Here is a 17,784-nt window from a genome sequence, read left to right as displayed (position 1 = left end):
ATACTTTGTGCCAGGGGACAGAGACATCAGGATGAATGAGGTTTGGGTCTGAGCGAATTGTAATATCTTTATTGTAAAGAAAAGTCTTTTAATTAAGACTTACTTGTTAAGTAAGACTTACCATAGTTGGTTTTAACTATACTGATACTATAAAGAGTTTGTTTTTAAAATTATAGAACTTTTAATGAATGATAGCCTTTATAAATTAGTGTATACAATTCATAAATCAGAGAGCATGAAGGGACTGCTTACTTTTTTCGCTTATGTTGCTGTTAACTGTAGGCTATTTCAATTGTTTCAAGATGTCGCTGGCTGGGGAATTTAAAAGCATAAGCTCTTAATATTTAGCAAGAAGAAAATGGGAGTGATAATACCACCAAGCTGCCAGGTGCTTTGGGGATTGTTCAGCTCTTTGCCCTTGGGCAAGTTCTCGACCTTTCTGAACTTCAGTTTCTTCTCAATGATGGGGATGGTCTTATATATAAAAGTACTGGCACAGGACTGGTGAGCTGCTCTGTACTATGGGTGGTGGCACCTGCTTTCTGTACTCTCTTACCCTCTGCTTTTTCTTCTCAGTGACTTGATTGGTTCTTAATGTTTCCATAGCTGTTGCTTCCACGGGGTGTGCTTCATGGTCTGGATGAATTTGTGCTTCCTTATCTTGTTGTCTTTCTAGACCCTCAGGGCCTTGTACATTTGGAAGTGATACTTGGATATCACCAAAGTTTGGTCAAGTGGGAGAGATCTGCCATTCACTGGTTACTTCAACTGGTTTCTCCTCTCCCTCACTCTCCACACTCACTTCCTACATCCTAAAAACCTCCACCTCTGTTCTTGTCCCCTCTTCCACTGCCCTACCTTCACCCCAGCCTCTGCCACCACTGCTTGTTTGTGCCAAACCCCTCTCTTTTGCCCAGGTGGTGCTGAGTCAGCGATTCAGTCTGGCTCATGTCCTTCTTGAGGGGTGTGTGTGAAGATCCCCGGCTTCTTATATAACGGGTGGGCTCAGTGGCCTCTTCCTGATTGTGTGACCCTGTCTTCACACATCTTTAACAGATGTGCTAGGCCTGCTCTTGCTGAGATGTGAAAATGAGATGTCATTAGCATTTAGTGTGTAGTATATCAAGGGAACTAGCACAGGTAGCTTTTATTTTTATCTTTTGAGTCCTATGTTCTAAGAGCAACTTACAGTTTGCTGGGGTTGTTTATACAGTCTCTTAGTTGATGGTTCAGATTCAGCTCTCAGCTGTTCTCAGGGGTCTGAGTCAGACATCAGACTTGCTTAGGTGCTTTCCATGGTGGCAGTAGGCCTTTATGTCCTGGCTTTCCTTGAAGTGGTGGAAGATGGGGGTAGTTTCATGTATTGGAATTGATCTGTCTGCTGTTTTTCTGGTTTTTTTCTAGCTTGCTTGCCTGTGTTTTTTTGGAGCCCTTTTTCTTCCCATTGTTGCCTGGGGTCAGAGTTCACATTGGTGACTGATATGTTTTCACTGGGGCACATGCAAGGTCACTTGAGCCTCGCTGCTGTTAGGAGCCTGGATGTGAAGCCTGGAGACAATGCCATCATCAAGAGCAGCGTGTTAAAATGAAACAAACTGTCCAGGCATCACTGGACACAGATATGCCTTTTGTTCTCAGCCTTTGTTCAGCTCGTTTTCAGAAATTAGTGAATACATAAAGCCTCAGTCATGTTCACAGTTAAGTAAAGCACATAATTTTTTGTTAGTTCGTGGGATTGGCTACTAACAAAATGACCCCATATATCTGGAGACCTGATCTCAGCTGGCAAGGGCTCCCGGAGCCTCCCTACTTATGATCTTACTGCTGACTAGGGCTGTGTTCAAATAGCTGAGTTTCTGAGATTACCTTGACTATCTTTCAGTCTGAATACAAGAGTAAGTAGTTTTGCATCTAACAGCATTGCTAGTACAGCTTGTTTTCTGTCCTGCTTCTCCAGTATGTGTTTCTTCTATTTTGAAGCTAAGAAAAGTGATCATGCGTTTGGATCCCTCGATATTCTTCAAAGTTAATTCTAAAACAAGTTGGCAACCTCAAATTCCTGTTTTTGTGTGTTTTTATTTAGTTTTATACAGTTAAAAACTTACTATGAAAGTATCATCTGGAAAAATATTTTACCTCAAAAATATTTGGGTTTCTATGGACATATATTTTATAGCCTTGCTTTTAATGTCAATGAGGATTTTGTTTTCAAACTGATTCTTATTTCATCAAGGTAATTATTTTAACTGTAAGGTCAGAATAAGGCTGGAAAATACCCAAGCATGCCCTAGCCTGTTTGGCTCAGTGGTTAGAGTGTCAGCTTGTGGACTGAAGGGTCTTGGGTTTGATTCTGGCCCAGGGCATGTACCTTGATTGCAGGCTCGATCCCCAGCCCTGGTTGGGGCATGTGTGGAAGGCAACCCATCGATGTATCCCTCTCACACTGATGCCTCTCTCTCTCTCCCTCTCCCTCCCTCCCCCTCCCCCCTCCCCCACTCTCCCCCGCTCTCCCCCTTCCACTCTCTCTGAAAAGCAATGGAAAAAATATCCTCCTGTGAGGATTCCAAAAAAAAGAAAATGCCCAAAGCATGACTTTAAAAACAAAAATGGCCTGAGGTGGCTTGTGCAGATGTGGGCTGGGTTGGGCTTGATCTGCAGCTCACTCAGTATTGGGCTGGTCAGTTTTGTCAACAAGGCTGCTGGGTGCACTGAGCTGAAGGCTGAGATTAGCATATTAATAAGGGGCTGGCTGCTGGCCTCTTTCCTCCCTCCCTCCTCCCCTGAATGAATCTAGGAACACAGACAAGTGGGGTCACATTACTGACTGGTTTCATTCTGTTCAGTGGCTTTATCTGGCCAGGATGGCCTGTGTTTCAGATTGCGGAAGCAGGAGAAGATTCTGTAACTGAGAGGCATTCTTCAGCTGCTGCAAACAGTACAGAAGGAGCACCTCCCAATTGTGCTTCAAGCTCTGAGAGAAGGAGCCCAGGGGAAGCTTGGTCTTCTCGTGGATGGAAGCACACCCTGTGGGAGCCATGACCTGGGACTCAGTGTTCGGACTCCGGGCTTGGTCTTTGTAGCACTGAGTTGATGTTGTTGGCACTGGCGGGCCGAGAGGCCCTGAAACCAGCAGGGGCCTTCTGTATGGAGAAGAGCGGCTGTGGCCCATTCCCAGTGTGTTGGGCTAAAGGTATAAATAACCTAAAAATCAGCTTGGTTTACATTTTACCTACATTCATGCTTTGCACTAAAGTGGTAGATAAGAGTTTTTCAGAATTTATTTCAAATAGATATACAATTAAATTGAAGGGAAAATGAACGTCGATATGGCATGGGTTTGCAGCTATTGCGTGGAACCAATTAGATAGCTTTTCAAATAGTAAAAGAATTTTTGTGGAAATGCATTGGAAATGTGTGAACTATCTTTTTATATGCTCTGTCTTATGTCTCTTGAAGTTTTATGTTTTATTTTGTGTTTTAATCAAGACGTCCATATCTGTTCATGATGTGGAAGTTTTTAAAGAATAATGAAACTAATTTTAAATAAGACTGTAGGAAAAAAAGAGTAACATGGATTTTCTTATTTCAAAAATTAGTTTCTTTTACTCCCTGTAAAGACTATATTTCTTGAACTTGAAACTCCATGTTACTGTAAGGTGGACTTATCACTAAGGGTCAGTCAGCAGCACTGTGAGTAAACAACCTTCCATTTCACAGTTGTTAGGGTCTTTATATAAAAGTGTAAATAGAAAATCCGTCATTTTTATTATAGTATTTAAGGCAATATTTTGGGGGCATGTTTAGAAGTAAAAAGTGCCGTAAAATTCATGCAGGAGTAAGACCACAACCTTTAGCTGCTTTGCTTAAAGTAGTAGTGAATATTCAACCTGGGAGACAAGTCCTCAGGGAATAAGTTAATACAAGTATTATTATTTTAAAATATACTATTTAAATATCATGTTACTACACTTAGGAAATATTTTTAAAGGAGGCTCCTGTGCTGGTGAAGAGCTATGGAGTTATAGGTGGTACCACCCGGAAATGGGCGTCAGCACCAAACTACAGCTGCATCGTTAAATTGCTTTTCATTTATTGAGTGGCCCTTTAGTTATCTGTGAGTTCTTTTCTAGGCTTTTAGGCATTTCTAACACATGATATTAGAACTGTTTCAGTACAATGCTATCTGAACAAAGCACCTATCCTTTGTTAAATAATTAGATATTCAGAGTAAAGATTTTGCCGAATTAATTCAAACTCTTGAATTTTAAAGGGCTTTAGGTTTGGGAACTTTGAAAAATTGAGTTTGGGCCCGGCTGGGCGTGGCTCAGCGGTTGAGCTTTGACCTAGGATCCAGGCGATCAGGGTTCCATTCTCGGTCGGGGCACATGCCCGGGTTGCGGGCTCGATCCCCAGCAGGGGGCCTGCAGGAAGCAGCCAATCAATGACTCTCATCATTGGTGTTTCTATCTCTCTCTCTTCCTCTCCTTTCCTCCCTCTGAAATCAATAAAGATATATTAAAAAAAAAAAAAAAATTGGGTTTGGGAACTTCAGGACTGTCTATTATAATTGGGCATGACCAGTAATGAGTGCTCAGAGGCAGAGTCCTATACTTGTGGAGCATTTTGGTCTTTTCCTAGACCTACTGGGATGCATTTGCATGGAGCCACCTCTATTGTGTGGTAGCATCGGTCAGCATTGACCCTTCACAGTGAGGCTGTCATCTCACTTACCACGTCTTGGCTAGATCCCAGGCCTACAAATCCAGTAGCATTGGAGTATGAAATAGTCAGTTACTAGGTTTTTTAAAAATTCAAAGTGACTTTAGAAATAGGAACTTTGGAAGAGAGAGTGTAGTATTTTTGCTTATCCCACAGCAGTTGATAAAAGCAACCTATTTTTTAAAATTATATTTGCTAACTGGCAGAGCAAATGAGTAGAGGCATTTTTAGCTGAAATACCATTTTGATAGAGGTTGGGGCTGGGCAAGAGATGGAGCTCACGCGTATAGACGACAGGAAGAGATGGGACAGCGTCAGGTTAGAATCAGTCTGTAGGACTGGAACAGGCTGTTTCAGAGGAACTGTCTTGCTTTTGGATCATTCAGGAGGAGGTTCTGACAACACTAAGGAGCCCAGCTGGCGTGGCTCAGTGGTTGAGCATCGACCTATAAACCAGGAGGTCACAGTTTGATTCCTGGTCAGGGCACATCCTTGTTGTGGGCTTATCCCCAGTGGGGGGCATGCAGGAGGCAGCTGATCAATGATGTTTCTCTCTCACTGACTTTTCTATCACTGTATCCTCTCTCTCTAAAATCAATAAAAAAACATTAAAAAAAAACACCAAGGAGCTTGTCCTCTGTGCCCTTCTAGGGGCTAAGCATGCTGTTGCCACAGTGAGCTTAGGCAAGCATCTGGGTGCACTTCCTCTCTGCCTTCTCGGTTTACTTCTGCACCAGGACAGGAAGGCAGGAAAGCTTAGCTTTACTCTGGTTAATTGTTGTTATGTGATAAAGGCAAAGGTGGGGGTGTATAGGAACTAGCTGAATTCGTTATTGTCATGTATAGAAACCACTACTTTTAGATAAATACAAAATGAAAAGGCTGAAATTCACAGAATATACAAATCTCTATTTGCAGTTAGGCATTCTAAACCTCACCTTTGATTTTATCAGTCACATTAGCCTCAAAAAACAGCAGTGTCCCAATTTAGGAGGTTGTATAAAATTCTTATTAGAACAAGCTAAAAATAATGGAACAGACCTATATTTGTATACTTTGAACTGAAACTTTTCAGGTGTCCTTGAAAGCCTCTGGGGTCTCTTCAGTAATAAAGTTTACTGTACTGTTGAATGTGGTGTGAAGAAGCCTCCTTAGATCCCGCCCATGTAAGATTAGATTTTAACATGTTTAAAAAGACTTTGTTATAATGAGTTCTACCACATCATAGTTTCCTAGGCTTAAAACAATTTTAATTCCAAGTGTTGAGGTCAGTGTCCTGTTCACAGGTTGTGTTTGGTTGCCAGGACTGAATGCAGAAAGCCCTTCTTGGAAAGTTGTTTGATCATAGCAGTATCTGCATTATTTGTTTTATCTTTTTGAAACAGTGGGAAGGATTAAAGAGGTGCTAGGAAAAAAAATGCAGACAAAAACTTACAATAAAAAAGAAGGTAGTTTCCTAGAATTATGAGGTGAGGAAAGTGGATGAGGAAGAGGTTAGAGAGGCTGGAGGAGGGAGGGGTTTTGGTGAAGAAGGGGAAGCTTGTGGTACTGGGAAGAAGTTTGGGACGCTCAGCCATGAAGGTGGCTTCCAGCCAGGAAGGTGTGAGGAGCTTCTGTGGGTGGTTGGTGTTTAGGGTGGAAATGTTGCAAACCAGAGCTCTGTTTACGCTCCATGGTTTATCCTCTAAATTTCCTGGTGCGCTGCTCTAACAGGCCTGAGTATTTATGGGGGGACTTCTAGAGCAGTCACTTTCAAGGGTAGTGTCCCCAGGTTTCTGACACGGCTTTTCACACTCTATAGGTGATTTTGAGGTCCTACAAATTTTATTTGGATTTTAACTTAAGACTTTTTCACACATACTTTTGTTTAAAATTATATTGAGTTTGGCGGATGTAAATATTCATTTTCCTTATATTTACATTGGCCAGAAAATATACTGAAAGATGTGTGTACTGTGCCTTATGAAAAACACCAGGGGAATAAACCAGGACCTATAACCAGGGTGATGCCAGGGTGTTGTACCTCCCAAGGTCTTTTAAAAAGAAACAAAGTACTGCTAGAATATTAAATATTAATTTTTATTACTGTAAAAATCATACTGTTTTTGTAAAGTAGACAGACTCAATGAGAAGATAAGAATCCCAGACTGTTGCTGTAGCCAGTTTGGCTCAGTGGTTAGAATGTCGGCCTGTGGACTGAAGGGTCCTGGGCTCGATCCCCCCCACCCAGCCCTGGTTGGGGCACGTGCAGGAGGCAACCAATCGATGTGTCTCTTACATCGATGTCTCTACCTCTCCCTCCCCCTTTACTCTCTCTGAAAAGCAATGGAAAAAATATCCTTGGGCAAGGATTAAAAAACATATATTAAAAAAAGAAGAATCCCAGACTGTTGAATATTCTTCTTATTTTAACTTCTATGCAAGTTTGTGATGGGATGGTATATTGGTGGCATATTTCAGTTTTGAAAAAATCCATATTTTTTTTAATAAGATAAGGTTTAGGAGGAAATTCTAAAGGGCCACTTGTACTGGACTTGGTTTTTGGATTTAATAACACATTTTAAACATATCAGATACTGTAATAGTGAGAATGGTGATCTGTGAGTGTCACTGGAAAGCTGCTGTTTAGGGCTGGGGTTCCCTTCTGAAGCATTGATGAAATTGGTGGGTCTGAGGGATTTCCATTTAGAGAACAGTCCTACTTAGTACTCTCCTTTTCTTGGCGTGGAGAATTCAGGTCGCCTTTCTTCAGCGAATGTCATTATCTCTTGAACACTAACTTTGTTTCATGTGTGCTGCTAAGCACTCTGCATTGATTATCTCAGCTCACAGGGTAGGTATTTCTACTTCCACTCACAGACAAGGAACCTGTAGTAACCAGAGTCTTATAGTTGTGTGTGGGGAGCCAGGCACAGCACTTAATGTTATTAAGTGACATATTCTTCTCCTTAGTCAGATGTTGCTCAGATGGTACTGTCTGTGAAACCTCTGAGACGTGTGCCTCTGCCATAGTTTCCAGCCTTGGTCAGTTGTAGTCTCAGAGGTCACGTTGGGCTCATTCTTTTAAACGTTTATTTTTGTGGTTTAGCTGGTTTTAGCTGTCTTGCCGTTCTAGGGTGTCTTGCCCACAGAAAGTGAATAAATGCCTCAAGGCAGAGAGAATTTAGTCTCGCTATTCTGAGGGATGCACCTACCAGGGAAAACCTTCAAAGCTGTACAGTTGAAATGCTGTTGTGATAATTATATTTCCCATTGTGGGTTGTCTGCATATATCATTTTAAAAACTTTACTATGGAAAATTTCTGGTAAGCCATAATACTAGAATACTAGAATAACACATTCTGTTACTCATAGTTAGGGATTGAGGGAAATGAGGCATGTCCGTCCTCCCTCCCTCCCTCCCTCCTTCCCTCCCTCCCTCCCTCTCCTTAGTTCCCAGAATCCTGTAAGGAGGCTTGTGCCCAACCCTAGTGGGAGATGGAAACATTCTTTTCTGAGGAGCCTGGTCAAGAGCAAAGGCAGTTCTCACACGTGGGGTCTCTAGCTGATGGCCATGTCTCTAGTCAGCATAGGTTGCCAAGTATCCCTCATGCCCAGGGTTCCTGTGCTTAAAGACAGCTTCTGCCTTTAAAACATGAGAACAAAACAGATGACCAGAGAAAATGATTTACAGGCAGCAGTGATGACATAGCGAGCAGCAGGAAGCTAAGAGAACAAGACAAAACAGTCACATCTCAGTGTTAAGATCTCCAGAGAGCTAGGAGAAGAGGAAAGACCAGCAGAATTTTTAAGAAATGTTTTATTGATTTCAGAGAGAGGAAGGGAGAGGGAGAGATAGAAACATCAATGATGAGAGTGAATCATTGATTGGCTGCCTCCTGCACGCCCCCTACTGGGGATCAAACCCGCAACCTGGGCATGTGCCCTGACCGGGAATCGAACCACGACCTCTTGGTTCATAGGTCCACGCTCAACCACTGAGTCATGCTGGCCCAGGCAACAGAATGCTTTAAAGTACATTCGAGACCAAGAAAATTGAAAGTGGCAGAGAAGAAATAAACTCAGTTTGGGGAAGCATTGGGAGGTAATATGGAAGAATCTCTCAGAACATGTGAAGGAAAGATGAGTGGCGGAGAAAAGAAAGAAATTACGATGGTGAGTGCAGAAGGTCCAACATCCAAATAATAAGAGCCACAGAAATAAAAGGGAGAAAGGCATCAAAGAAATGATGCAAGGACATTTTCTGGATCCAAAGAAGAAGGGTTTCTGTATTGAAGGTTCCCAAGTATGAAGCCCATGTGGCTGCCTCTCACGCTACCGACCCCTCTTGCCAGCGCTAAAATGTCCTTCCCTTGGCTCTGATAACATGCACTGCAGCTGTGATGTAAGACGTCCATGATTGAGTATTTTTCTTTACAGCTGTAACTACAGTTGTCAGTTTCTGATAGTACTTATTACAGTTGTAATTAAATCGTGTGAGAGTGTGTGTGTGTGTGTGTATGTGAGTGTGTGTGTATGAGTTTCTAAGTAGGCCAACAGCTCTTCAGGGTAGGATTTTATATGTGTGCGTATGTGTGTGCACACACAGACACACACACGCACACATATAATTTACTGTCTATATCCCCACCTCTGTTCCAGTGCCTAACCTAGTAGTGGGCTCAATAAACGTTCTTTGCCTACTGAGGACAGGCTTGAACGAATGAATGAGTGAAAAGGTGGGCAGAGTGATAATAAACTGCAACTGGCTCTTCGCCAAGGAGAGTTGAGTGTGTTGATGACTGTGATGATGGGAAAGTGCTGCCACTCAGCTACATAATGTGGCTTGTGACAAGTTTTCAAGGCAAGATGGAAATCTACTAAACCACGCAGAGCAGGGCATGGTTGCCAGAGTGTGGTCTCCAGGTGGACTGCCCGGCTTGAGTCCCGTGCACCAGGCATGTGGCCTTGGGCAAGTCACTCCTCCATTCCCACATCTGGAAGTGGGGAAAGTAAGGTTATTCTGAGGATTAAATGATTTCATTTCTAAGTAGGACAGTCCTGGCATGGTAAATGCTGAGTATCGTTACTGCAATAACCCTCAGGAGAGCCTGGTCTACACTCAGTCCAGACCAGTGTCTGCATTTAGGAAGAGTGCTCTTGTGTTACATACTGCAGTTTACCTCCATGGTAGGAGGCTTTGCCATAGGCTGTTTGATTTTGCAAAGTGCCCCCTAGAGAGGGAGGAGGAATGCATCCATGGGAATCTTTTCCTGAAGGTAAATTGACTTCTCTTTAGGACTAAAAAGACTCAGTTTATCTATGAAGTTATAGTTTTCCTTCAAAGGCTTCGAAGAGCCCAAATCAAAATGTCATTCATGTGCCCCCCACCCTCATCCCCCAGCCTGAGAGCAGATGGGGGTGGACCCAGGTTTACTTCCTTTTCTACAGTAAACTTCCAGAAGCTCCCTGCCTCCCCACCCTCCTTCACTCTAGGCATGAAGTGCCTCCATTCTGGCACTTGGCCTTGTGATGTACCCCAAACTGAATTAATATCTTATTTCCTGCCCCCCCCTCCCCTCTGTGCTCCTTATCTCAGCCAGTGAGACCCTGTCCACTCAGTGGCCCTTGAAGACACAGAATTGGCAAATGCCCTTTGGGAAAAGGCAGCCATCTCTGCCACCTGTTGCCGGGTTGTCTCACCATGTTTGAGACTCCAAAGGGACTCCAGATGTTGTTTGGGTTGTGTTTTAATCTGGCTTTACTGGGTTTTCCCAGTAGGAGTTTCAGTCTTGCCCACGGTTTTCCCTCACACTCAAATGGAAGTCCCGTCATACTTTTAAAAAATTCAGTTATTTCTGTTTTTTGGTTTTCTATGACGTGTCTCACTCTACTGCAAGGTAACTTAGTAGGAGCACCTTGTTTTGCCTGTAGTTGTTTATCACTAAAGCCTAGTCTGTGAAATGACTACTCACTGAATTGTTATTGTGTGAACAAGGAACCTGTATCTCATGTAAAAGTTTTCAAAAGTTGGCAGCAAAATTAACATACTTGGTTTTCCTGTGACATTTTCCCATAAATTTAAAAACTGTGATTAAAAGGGGGTAAGTTACATTGTTCATAGATAACAGTGGATTTTTGACAGAGTTGAAATAGAACTCCTGGCATTTTAAGAGTTTGTATAATAAATATGCTACCGTGAATCAGGTCCTACTCTGAGTGTGGGGGTGGGGGATCCTAGGTCCCAATTCTCCTCAAGCATGGGGAGAGGATATAAAAGTGTTGTTAGTATAATTATCAGTGTATCATTTCAATCAGTAGACTTCAAATATTGTACAGTAAAAATTTTTTTTTTCTCTTACAGAATATGATAGGTACCTAGCATCTAGCAAAATAATGGCAGCTGCTTACCTGGACCCAAACTTGAATCACACACCAAATTCGAGTACCAAGACGCACCTGGGTACCAGTGTGGAACGTTCCACGGGAACCATGGAGCGCGTGCTAAAAGTCTTTCATTATTTTGAAAGCAACAGCGAGCCGACCACTTGGGCCAGTATTATCAGGCATGGAGATGCTACTGATGTCAGGGTAAGTGTAATTCCTAGGAGAAAAATTCAGTTATGTAGGTTAAATGTTAATGGCACTTACAAAAAAAGGTAAAGTAATTCTTATTCCCATATTACAGACATGTTAACTTTTTCTTTTCTTTTTAAATTTATCTTTATTGTTGAAAGTATTATAGATGTCCCCTTTTTTCTTCCTACTGATCCCCTCTACCTGGGGATCCACCCCTGCCCCCCAAATTCTTCTTTATAATACTCATTCTGTTAATGTGTGACTGACCAGAGTTTAGATTGTTGTAAAATTTCTTAGGAAAATAATAACAATCATATGTTACTTATATAATGCCATCTACTTGTTTTTCTCCCCTGGTTTTCTTTTTAATTCTTCAATGGGTACAAAGAAACAAAGCAATTAAAACAGCCTCTAATACATGTGAAGTAGGAAAGTTATTTTCTAGAAAGTATAATTTCGAAGGTATTTGCATGACCCCAAATAGGATAGATATTTCTTAAAAGTTGTTGACTATCTTCTATATACCAGACACTGGACAAGGTTCTAGAGATAGAAGAGGTCCTTGCTCATACAGCTTACAGTCTGTTGGGGAGATGCCCATGACCTTCACTGCAGTGCAGTGCAACAGGTGCTTCTTGAGACATTCCCAGTGACTAGGAAGCCCCAGGAGGAACCCCTGCATGTGGGAGTTAGCCTGGGCAGGGTTTCCTGTGGGCGGTGAGTGAAAGTTAGTGATCAAGAATTCAGGAAGGAGCACATCCTAAACAAAGTTTGCTGAGCTGAGGAGTGAGAGGTAGTGCTGTGATTTCAGAAAACTGAGTTCAGTATGTAAATTTTCAGGAAGTGTTTACTTTGACCAAATGGTAAAGGAACCGTTCATCCTTCCTGCCTCCTCTACTTAGTCTATATTCATCTTTAAGGAGGACAAGTGTCCAATGACCAAGATGAATAGATATGTCTCCCCTCCTTTTTTTAAATAATAATGAAACTAATTAATTTGCTACTCTGACTTATATGTCTTAACTACTTTTAAGCAAAATAAAGAGAATGGTAGAATTTAGATTTAAGGCTACAATATTACATTTGAATTATATATAATTTTCTGATGCCTCTGTAATATTGTAATACTGACTATTCAAATGAATTATTAAAAGGAGAATCATTCAGGATTGAAATACGTGTTAATACCTATTCATGTGCTATAATTGACATATAATAGTCTCTTTTTATTAACTTTTTTTTTGTTTCCTGTTTTTTTCTAGTTTTTCTATAGTTCTGTTTTATATTTAACCTTATAAACATGATCACTTGGTCAAAAGGCCTGCAGCCAATGTTCTACCTTCACGTTAACTGGTAATAATTGTGAGAGAAACCTTGCAGATTGCAGATGTAACGTTTGTTTCAGGGACGGCTCTGTGTATGTTTTCGTCTTTGTAAGTTTCAGATACAATGAAAGAGGAAATTCTTTAAGCCATTGTGTCAGCTTCAATAAGTTCAGAACATTTGTACAGGAAGGGAGCTGTCAAAGGTTATGCATTTGTCAAGATGCTTGGCAAATAGTTAAGATTTATTGTATCAGAAAATTCACTCTGGAAAGAGTCTGTGACAAGTGTGCCATGGTTTTAGTTTCATACTTATTGCACCTTTGAGAATTAATATATGGAGAGGACAGAGGTCACTGGGCACAGGTCAGCCTTTAGCCAATGTTAGAAACTTACCAGACATCAGAATGTTCATGTTGGGAAGTAAAATTTAAACAGATGCAAATATATAACTTATGAGAACATATTTATCAAAGTTTTATGAAGATCAACTTGAGCAAATCTGTGTGTCCAAAAAAAAAGTTGTTTTATTTCATAGTAATTGATAAATGTTCAAATTTTGATTACTCTTATCAGTTGATGGTTTTCAACTTGAGGCAGAGAACTCTTGATTGGCATTAGTTGACCACAGCCCTTTCCTGGACTAGCATGAAATCCACATGATACACGGGGTCATTGTGCTGGAAGTGGCTGTTGTTCCTCACCACTCTCATCGAATGCTTTAATGCTGTGACATTCAAAAATGCAGCATTAATACACTGCAAAGGAAACCATCAACAAAATGAAAAGACATCCCACTGAATTGGAGAACATATTTGCCAGAAGGAGTTAATATGCAAAATTTATAAAGAACTTATACAACTCAACACCAGAAAAACAAACAATCCAATTAAAAAATGGGCAAAGGACCTGAATAGATACTTCTCCAAAGAGGACATACAGATGGCCAAGAGACATATGAAAAGATGCTCAATGTCACTAATCATCAGAGATGCAAATTATAACCACGAGCCCTGGATAGTTTGGCTTGGTGGTTAGAGTGTCAGCCCTCTAACTGAAGGGTCACAGGTTCAGTTCCAGTCAAGGGCACGTACCTTGGTTGCATGCTCCATCCCCGGCCTCAGTTGGGGCATATGTGGGAGGCAACCAGTCAATGTGTCCCTTTTACATAGATTTTTCTCTCTCTGTCTCTCCCCTTCCACTCTCTCTCAAAAATCAATGGAAAAAATATCTTCTGGTGAGGATTAACAAAACAGAAAAACCCCCACGAGATGTCTCTTCACACCTATCAGAATGGCTATTACCATCAACAAATCAACAAACAACAAGAGTTGTGGAGGGTGTAGAGAAAACGGAACCCCTGTGCACTGTTGGTGGGAATGCAGACTGGTGCAGTCATTATGGAAAACAGTGTGGAATTACCTCAGAAAATTAAAAATGGAACTACCTTATGACCCAGCAATCCACTTCTGGAAATATATCTGAAAACTCCCAAAACACCAATCAAAAAGAATATATGCACCCCTGTGTTCATTGCAACATTATTTACAATAGCCAAGATTTGGAAGCAGCCCAGGTGCCCATCAGTAGATGAGTGGATAAAAAAGCTGTGGGACATTTACACAATGGAGTATTACTCAGCTATAAAAAAGAAGGAAATCTTACCTTTTGCAACAGTGTGGATGGACCTGGAGAGTATTATGCTAAGTGAAATAGCCAGTTGGAGAAGAACAAGTACCATATGATTTCACTTATGTGTGGAGTCTAATGAACAAAATAAACTAACCAACAAAATAGAAATAGGTTCATAGATACAGAGAACAGACTGACAGCTGCCAGGGGGAGCGTGGTTGGGAGGCTAGGTGGAAAAGGTGAAGGGATTAAACAAAGAAAAAAACCTCATGGACACAGACAGCAGTATGATGATTACACAAAGGAAAGGGTGGTGGGGGAAGGTAGGAGAGGGAAAAGGGGGGACTAAATGGTGATGGAAGGAGACTTGAGTTGGGGTGGGTGAACACGCAATACAATATACAGGTGATGTATTTATAGACTTGTACACCTGAAACCTATATAATTTTATTAACCAATGTCACCCCAATAAATTCAATTTTTAAAAAATGCAGTATTTTAATTATAAATTAACTGATGGATGAGTTTGCACATGGTACTGAATGAAGAGCATGCCCAGGACATCTTTCTCCCCAGGAAGGGGCATCAGATTATGGATGCAGGGACTAGCATAGATTGTTAGGGAAGAGTAAATGGGAAAAACCCGCAGCATTTGAAAGGCCTGGTGGCTTTAGAACAGAAATAGGGTGGGAGAGTAGTTAAGAGTAGAAGTGTGGTCATTGGGCAGAAAGAAATGGACCATGTAATGGTAGCAAAGAGGAAGCCATGCCCACCATTTTCTGATGGAGATAGCTTATTTTCACCCTCAGCTGCTGAATAAGTAAATTCAGTCGTAGACCATTGCCACACTGTCCGATGTGGTAGCCATGCTCTTCTACTAAATGCATGTCTTGAGTCTGAACTGACATTCCTTAAATGAAAAAATACACACTGATTTCAAAGATTTAGTAAGAAAAAAAAGTAAAATAGCTCATCAGTAATTGTGATTGCATGTTGAAAGGATACTGTTTTTGACATATTGGGTTAAATATTAACATTGAATTCACTTGTTTCTTTTTTAATGTGGCTAGTAGAAATATTTAAATGACCTATGTGGCTGGCACTGTATTTGTGCTGGACAGTTGTGCTCTTTAGAAAGTAATTGTGAGAGAGACTGCTTCGCTCTGAAGAACCAGAACCTTTGGAGAATTTTATTTTCACCAGGAAAATGTCTGGATTCTTGTCCTAATTCATTACAGAGGTTTTATTTATTTCTCATGCTTCAATTAATTTAACATTTTTGTGCTAATTATACACTAATTAGCTTAAAAGTTTGGTTGCTGAAAGGATTCACTGGACCCCACTGTTTATATCAAAGTATACAGAACTGCCACAGTGGAAAAAAGGTACTGAAGGAAGTAAGCTGAGATCTCAGGTGCAGGCCTGTGGCCCCAGACTCGCACAAACCATCGCTGGCCCATGTGTGCAGCACCTGGGTATGAGGAGAACCAAAGCCTCTTTGTGGTGAGTCTGTAAGATGGGCATCTAGTAACCAGCCTCAACCTGTGTAACTGCCCAGGTGCCACCCAAAATCAGGTGCAAGACATACGTCCAGTTATGATGACTAAACAATGCTGACAGACTGGAATGTTCTACCCCTAAATAGCCAGGAGCCCATGGTTGCAAACATCACTTAGCTTGGTTGTAGCTTTGGCCAAATGTCCACACCACACTCCAGGCACCTCTGCAGGTAAATATAGGGCAAGATTAGCCCATGCTGGACAATATGGAATAAGATTGGCCATCTGGAAACGTTGTAGTGATGCTTCAGAATAAAAAGAGTGGAAAGGAATTCCAAATTCTTAGGAAAAAGAAGACATTCACAGCAGATTTTTCATCAAAGATGCTAAGTGCGAAAAGATACTGGAACAGAACTTGTACCTCTGAAATCTACACCAGATCAAATATCAGTCATGAAATGTGGAATGAAGTTCTCCACAGAAAAATAAGGGTAGAAGAAGTTAATATCATAGGCTTTCTTTGCAAACAGAATTAGATGACATAATGGAGGAAGAAAAACAACAAACCCAGGAAGGAACACTAAGAGGATGCAAGGGACCATGGTCACATTACCCGTGCCTCCTTGAACACCTCTCCTGGCTCCTCTCTCGTGTCTCCACAGTCTCCTAGAGCTGTGGTCACGGATTAGTCCAGCTCTGCCTGTTCCACACCTGTGCCCCGTCTGACCCTAATGCTGCCCAGCTGCATGTGTACCTCTCTTCTTTATCTTGACGCTTCTTACTTGAAAAGAGCTGCCCAGTGCCTAGTCTAGGGGCTTCCCTTCTCTGAGTCCCTGAGGTCCCTTGGAATAATCTTTCACTCCTCTTTTGCTTATACCCTACATCCAGCGTGTTAACTAACCCCGTGCACATTATTGTCAGAGTATACCTGGAATCCACCCACTTTGACCAGGAACCTGTTTTTCTCTAGTAAGGGAAAACCACAGCTCTGGGCTGAGCTTGTCTGATCAATACTGTTTATCTGCAGATTGGCTCCTGTGTGCCCTATGAGTTCAGAGGACATGGAGTAGCCTTGACGAGGGATCATGAGGGAGGGCACCCAGGAAAGGTGGGATTTCTTCTGGGGTGTGAGTGGAAAATACAAGTATAAGGAATAGTTTGTGCCCTGCACTTGCACAGTGTCTGGGCATGGAAGGACAGACAAGTGCACCTAGACAGATGGCTAGATAGATAGACGTGAACTGTGGCCCTAACAGGAGGAAGGCAGGCCATAGCACCAAGCTATTGTAGGGTAGAGATGACCTGTGCTTCAGCAGGGTAGCTGGTGTTGGTGTGAGCTTGGTTCTGAACTGGCAGGGCTGAGGCTGTGGACAAAGGCAACTGTGTGGAAATTTGGAAGAGGCGCCAGCCCCCATCCTGTGCAGCTCAGGGATCTGAGTGTTGGCAAGGAGAAGCTGCAGAAGTCGCCAGTGAGAGAATTACTAGAAAAAGATGTCCCTTCCTCTGAGCAGACCCCCACCCCAGAGCCTGGGCTCTATTTCACCAACCCCTTTGCCCCCTTGGCTGTCCACCCTCCGGTAGGGCACAGCCTACACTGTCTTTCCCAGTGGCTCTGTCACAAATTCCTGGTCTTGAATCCAAAGGCAGAAAGGACATTTTATGCCTAGCTCAGTCCCACCCATCCTTTCCTGTCCCATGAGAATTCTTTAGAAAGCTGTCATTGACTCTTCCAGCCTGGTCCTTTGTTCCCTCCCTCATTCTCTCCCTCCCACGACACTCTCCTGTGCTTGACACAGAGCTTGTCCTGGGATTGAGCGGTCTGATAGGGAGGGCGGCCACAAACAAGAGCATAGCATGCAACTTGCCTTAGTGTAGACACTCGGGGTTCTCGCCACTTTTTGTGTATAATATATGTTACTATCTTATGGGGAGGGCTGGGAGCATCCTTAATTGTATCAACACCATTGTGCTGTCATAAAGAAATACTACCCTGTACAGGACTTTTAAGATGTGTCTTACATTTTAAGTTATGGTTGCTTCAGTTGTAAATTTTT

At 42.0% G+C, this 17,784-nt stretch overlaps 1 protein-coding gene across 23 annotated transcripts in view; it reads left to right on the top strand.

Moving 5' to 3' along the window:
- Positions 1-17,784, top strand: part of PTK2 (protein tyrosine kinase 2) — a 168,616-nt gene that overhangs the window by 36,975 nt on the left and 113,857 nt on the right. For 11 of the 23 annotated variants that reach the window (XM_081116791.1, XR_013997441.1, XR_013997442.1 and 8 more), the window contains 2 exons: positions 2,861-3,190; positions 11,063-11,289. In XM_081116791.1, the coding sequence (XP_080972917.1) occupies positions 3,091-3,190; positions 11,063-11,289 (327 nt within the window). In that variant the 5' untranslated portion in view covers positions 2,861-3,090. Of the gene's footprint in view, positions 1-2,782; positions 3,191-11,062; positions 11,290-17,784 lie in introns of those variants that run through there. The other 12 variants (XM_081116790.1, XM_081116810.1, XM_081116811.1 and 9 more) reach the window with 4 other exon arrangements.

Source organism: Miniopterus schreibersii, assembly GCF_964146895.1.
Source record: "Miniopterus schreibersii genome assembly, chromosome: 17".
Lineage (NCBI taxonomy): Eukaryota > Metazoa > Chordata > Mammalia > Chiroptera > Miniopteridae > Miniopterus > Miniopterus schreibersii.
This window is presented reverse-complemented; position numbering and strand designations above follow the sequence as displayed.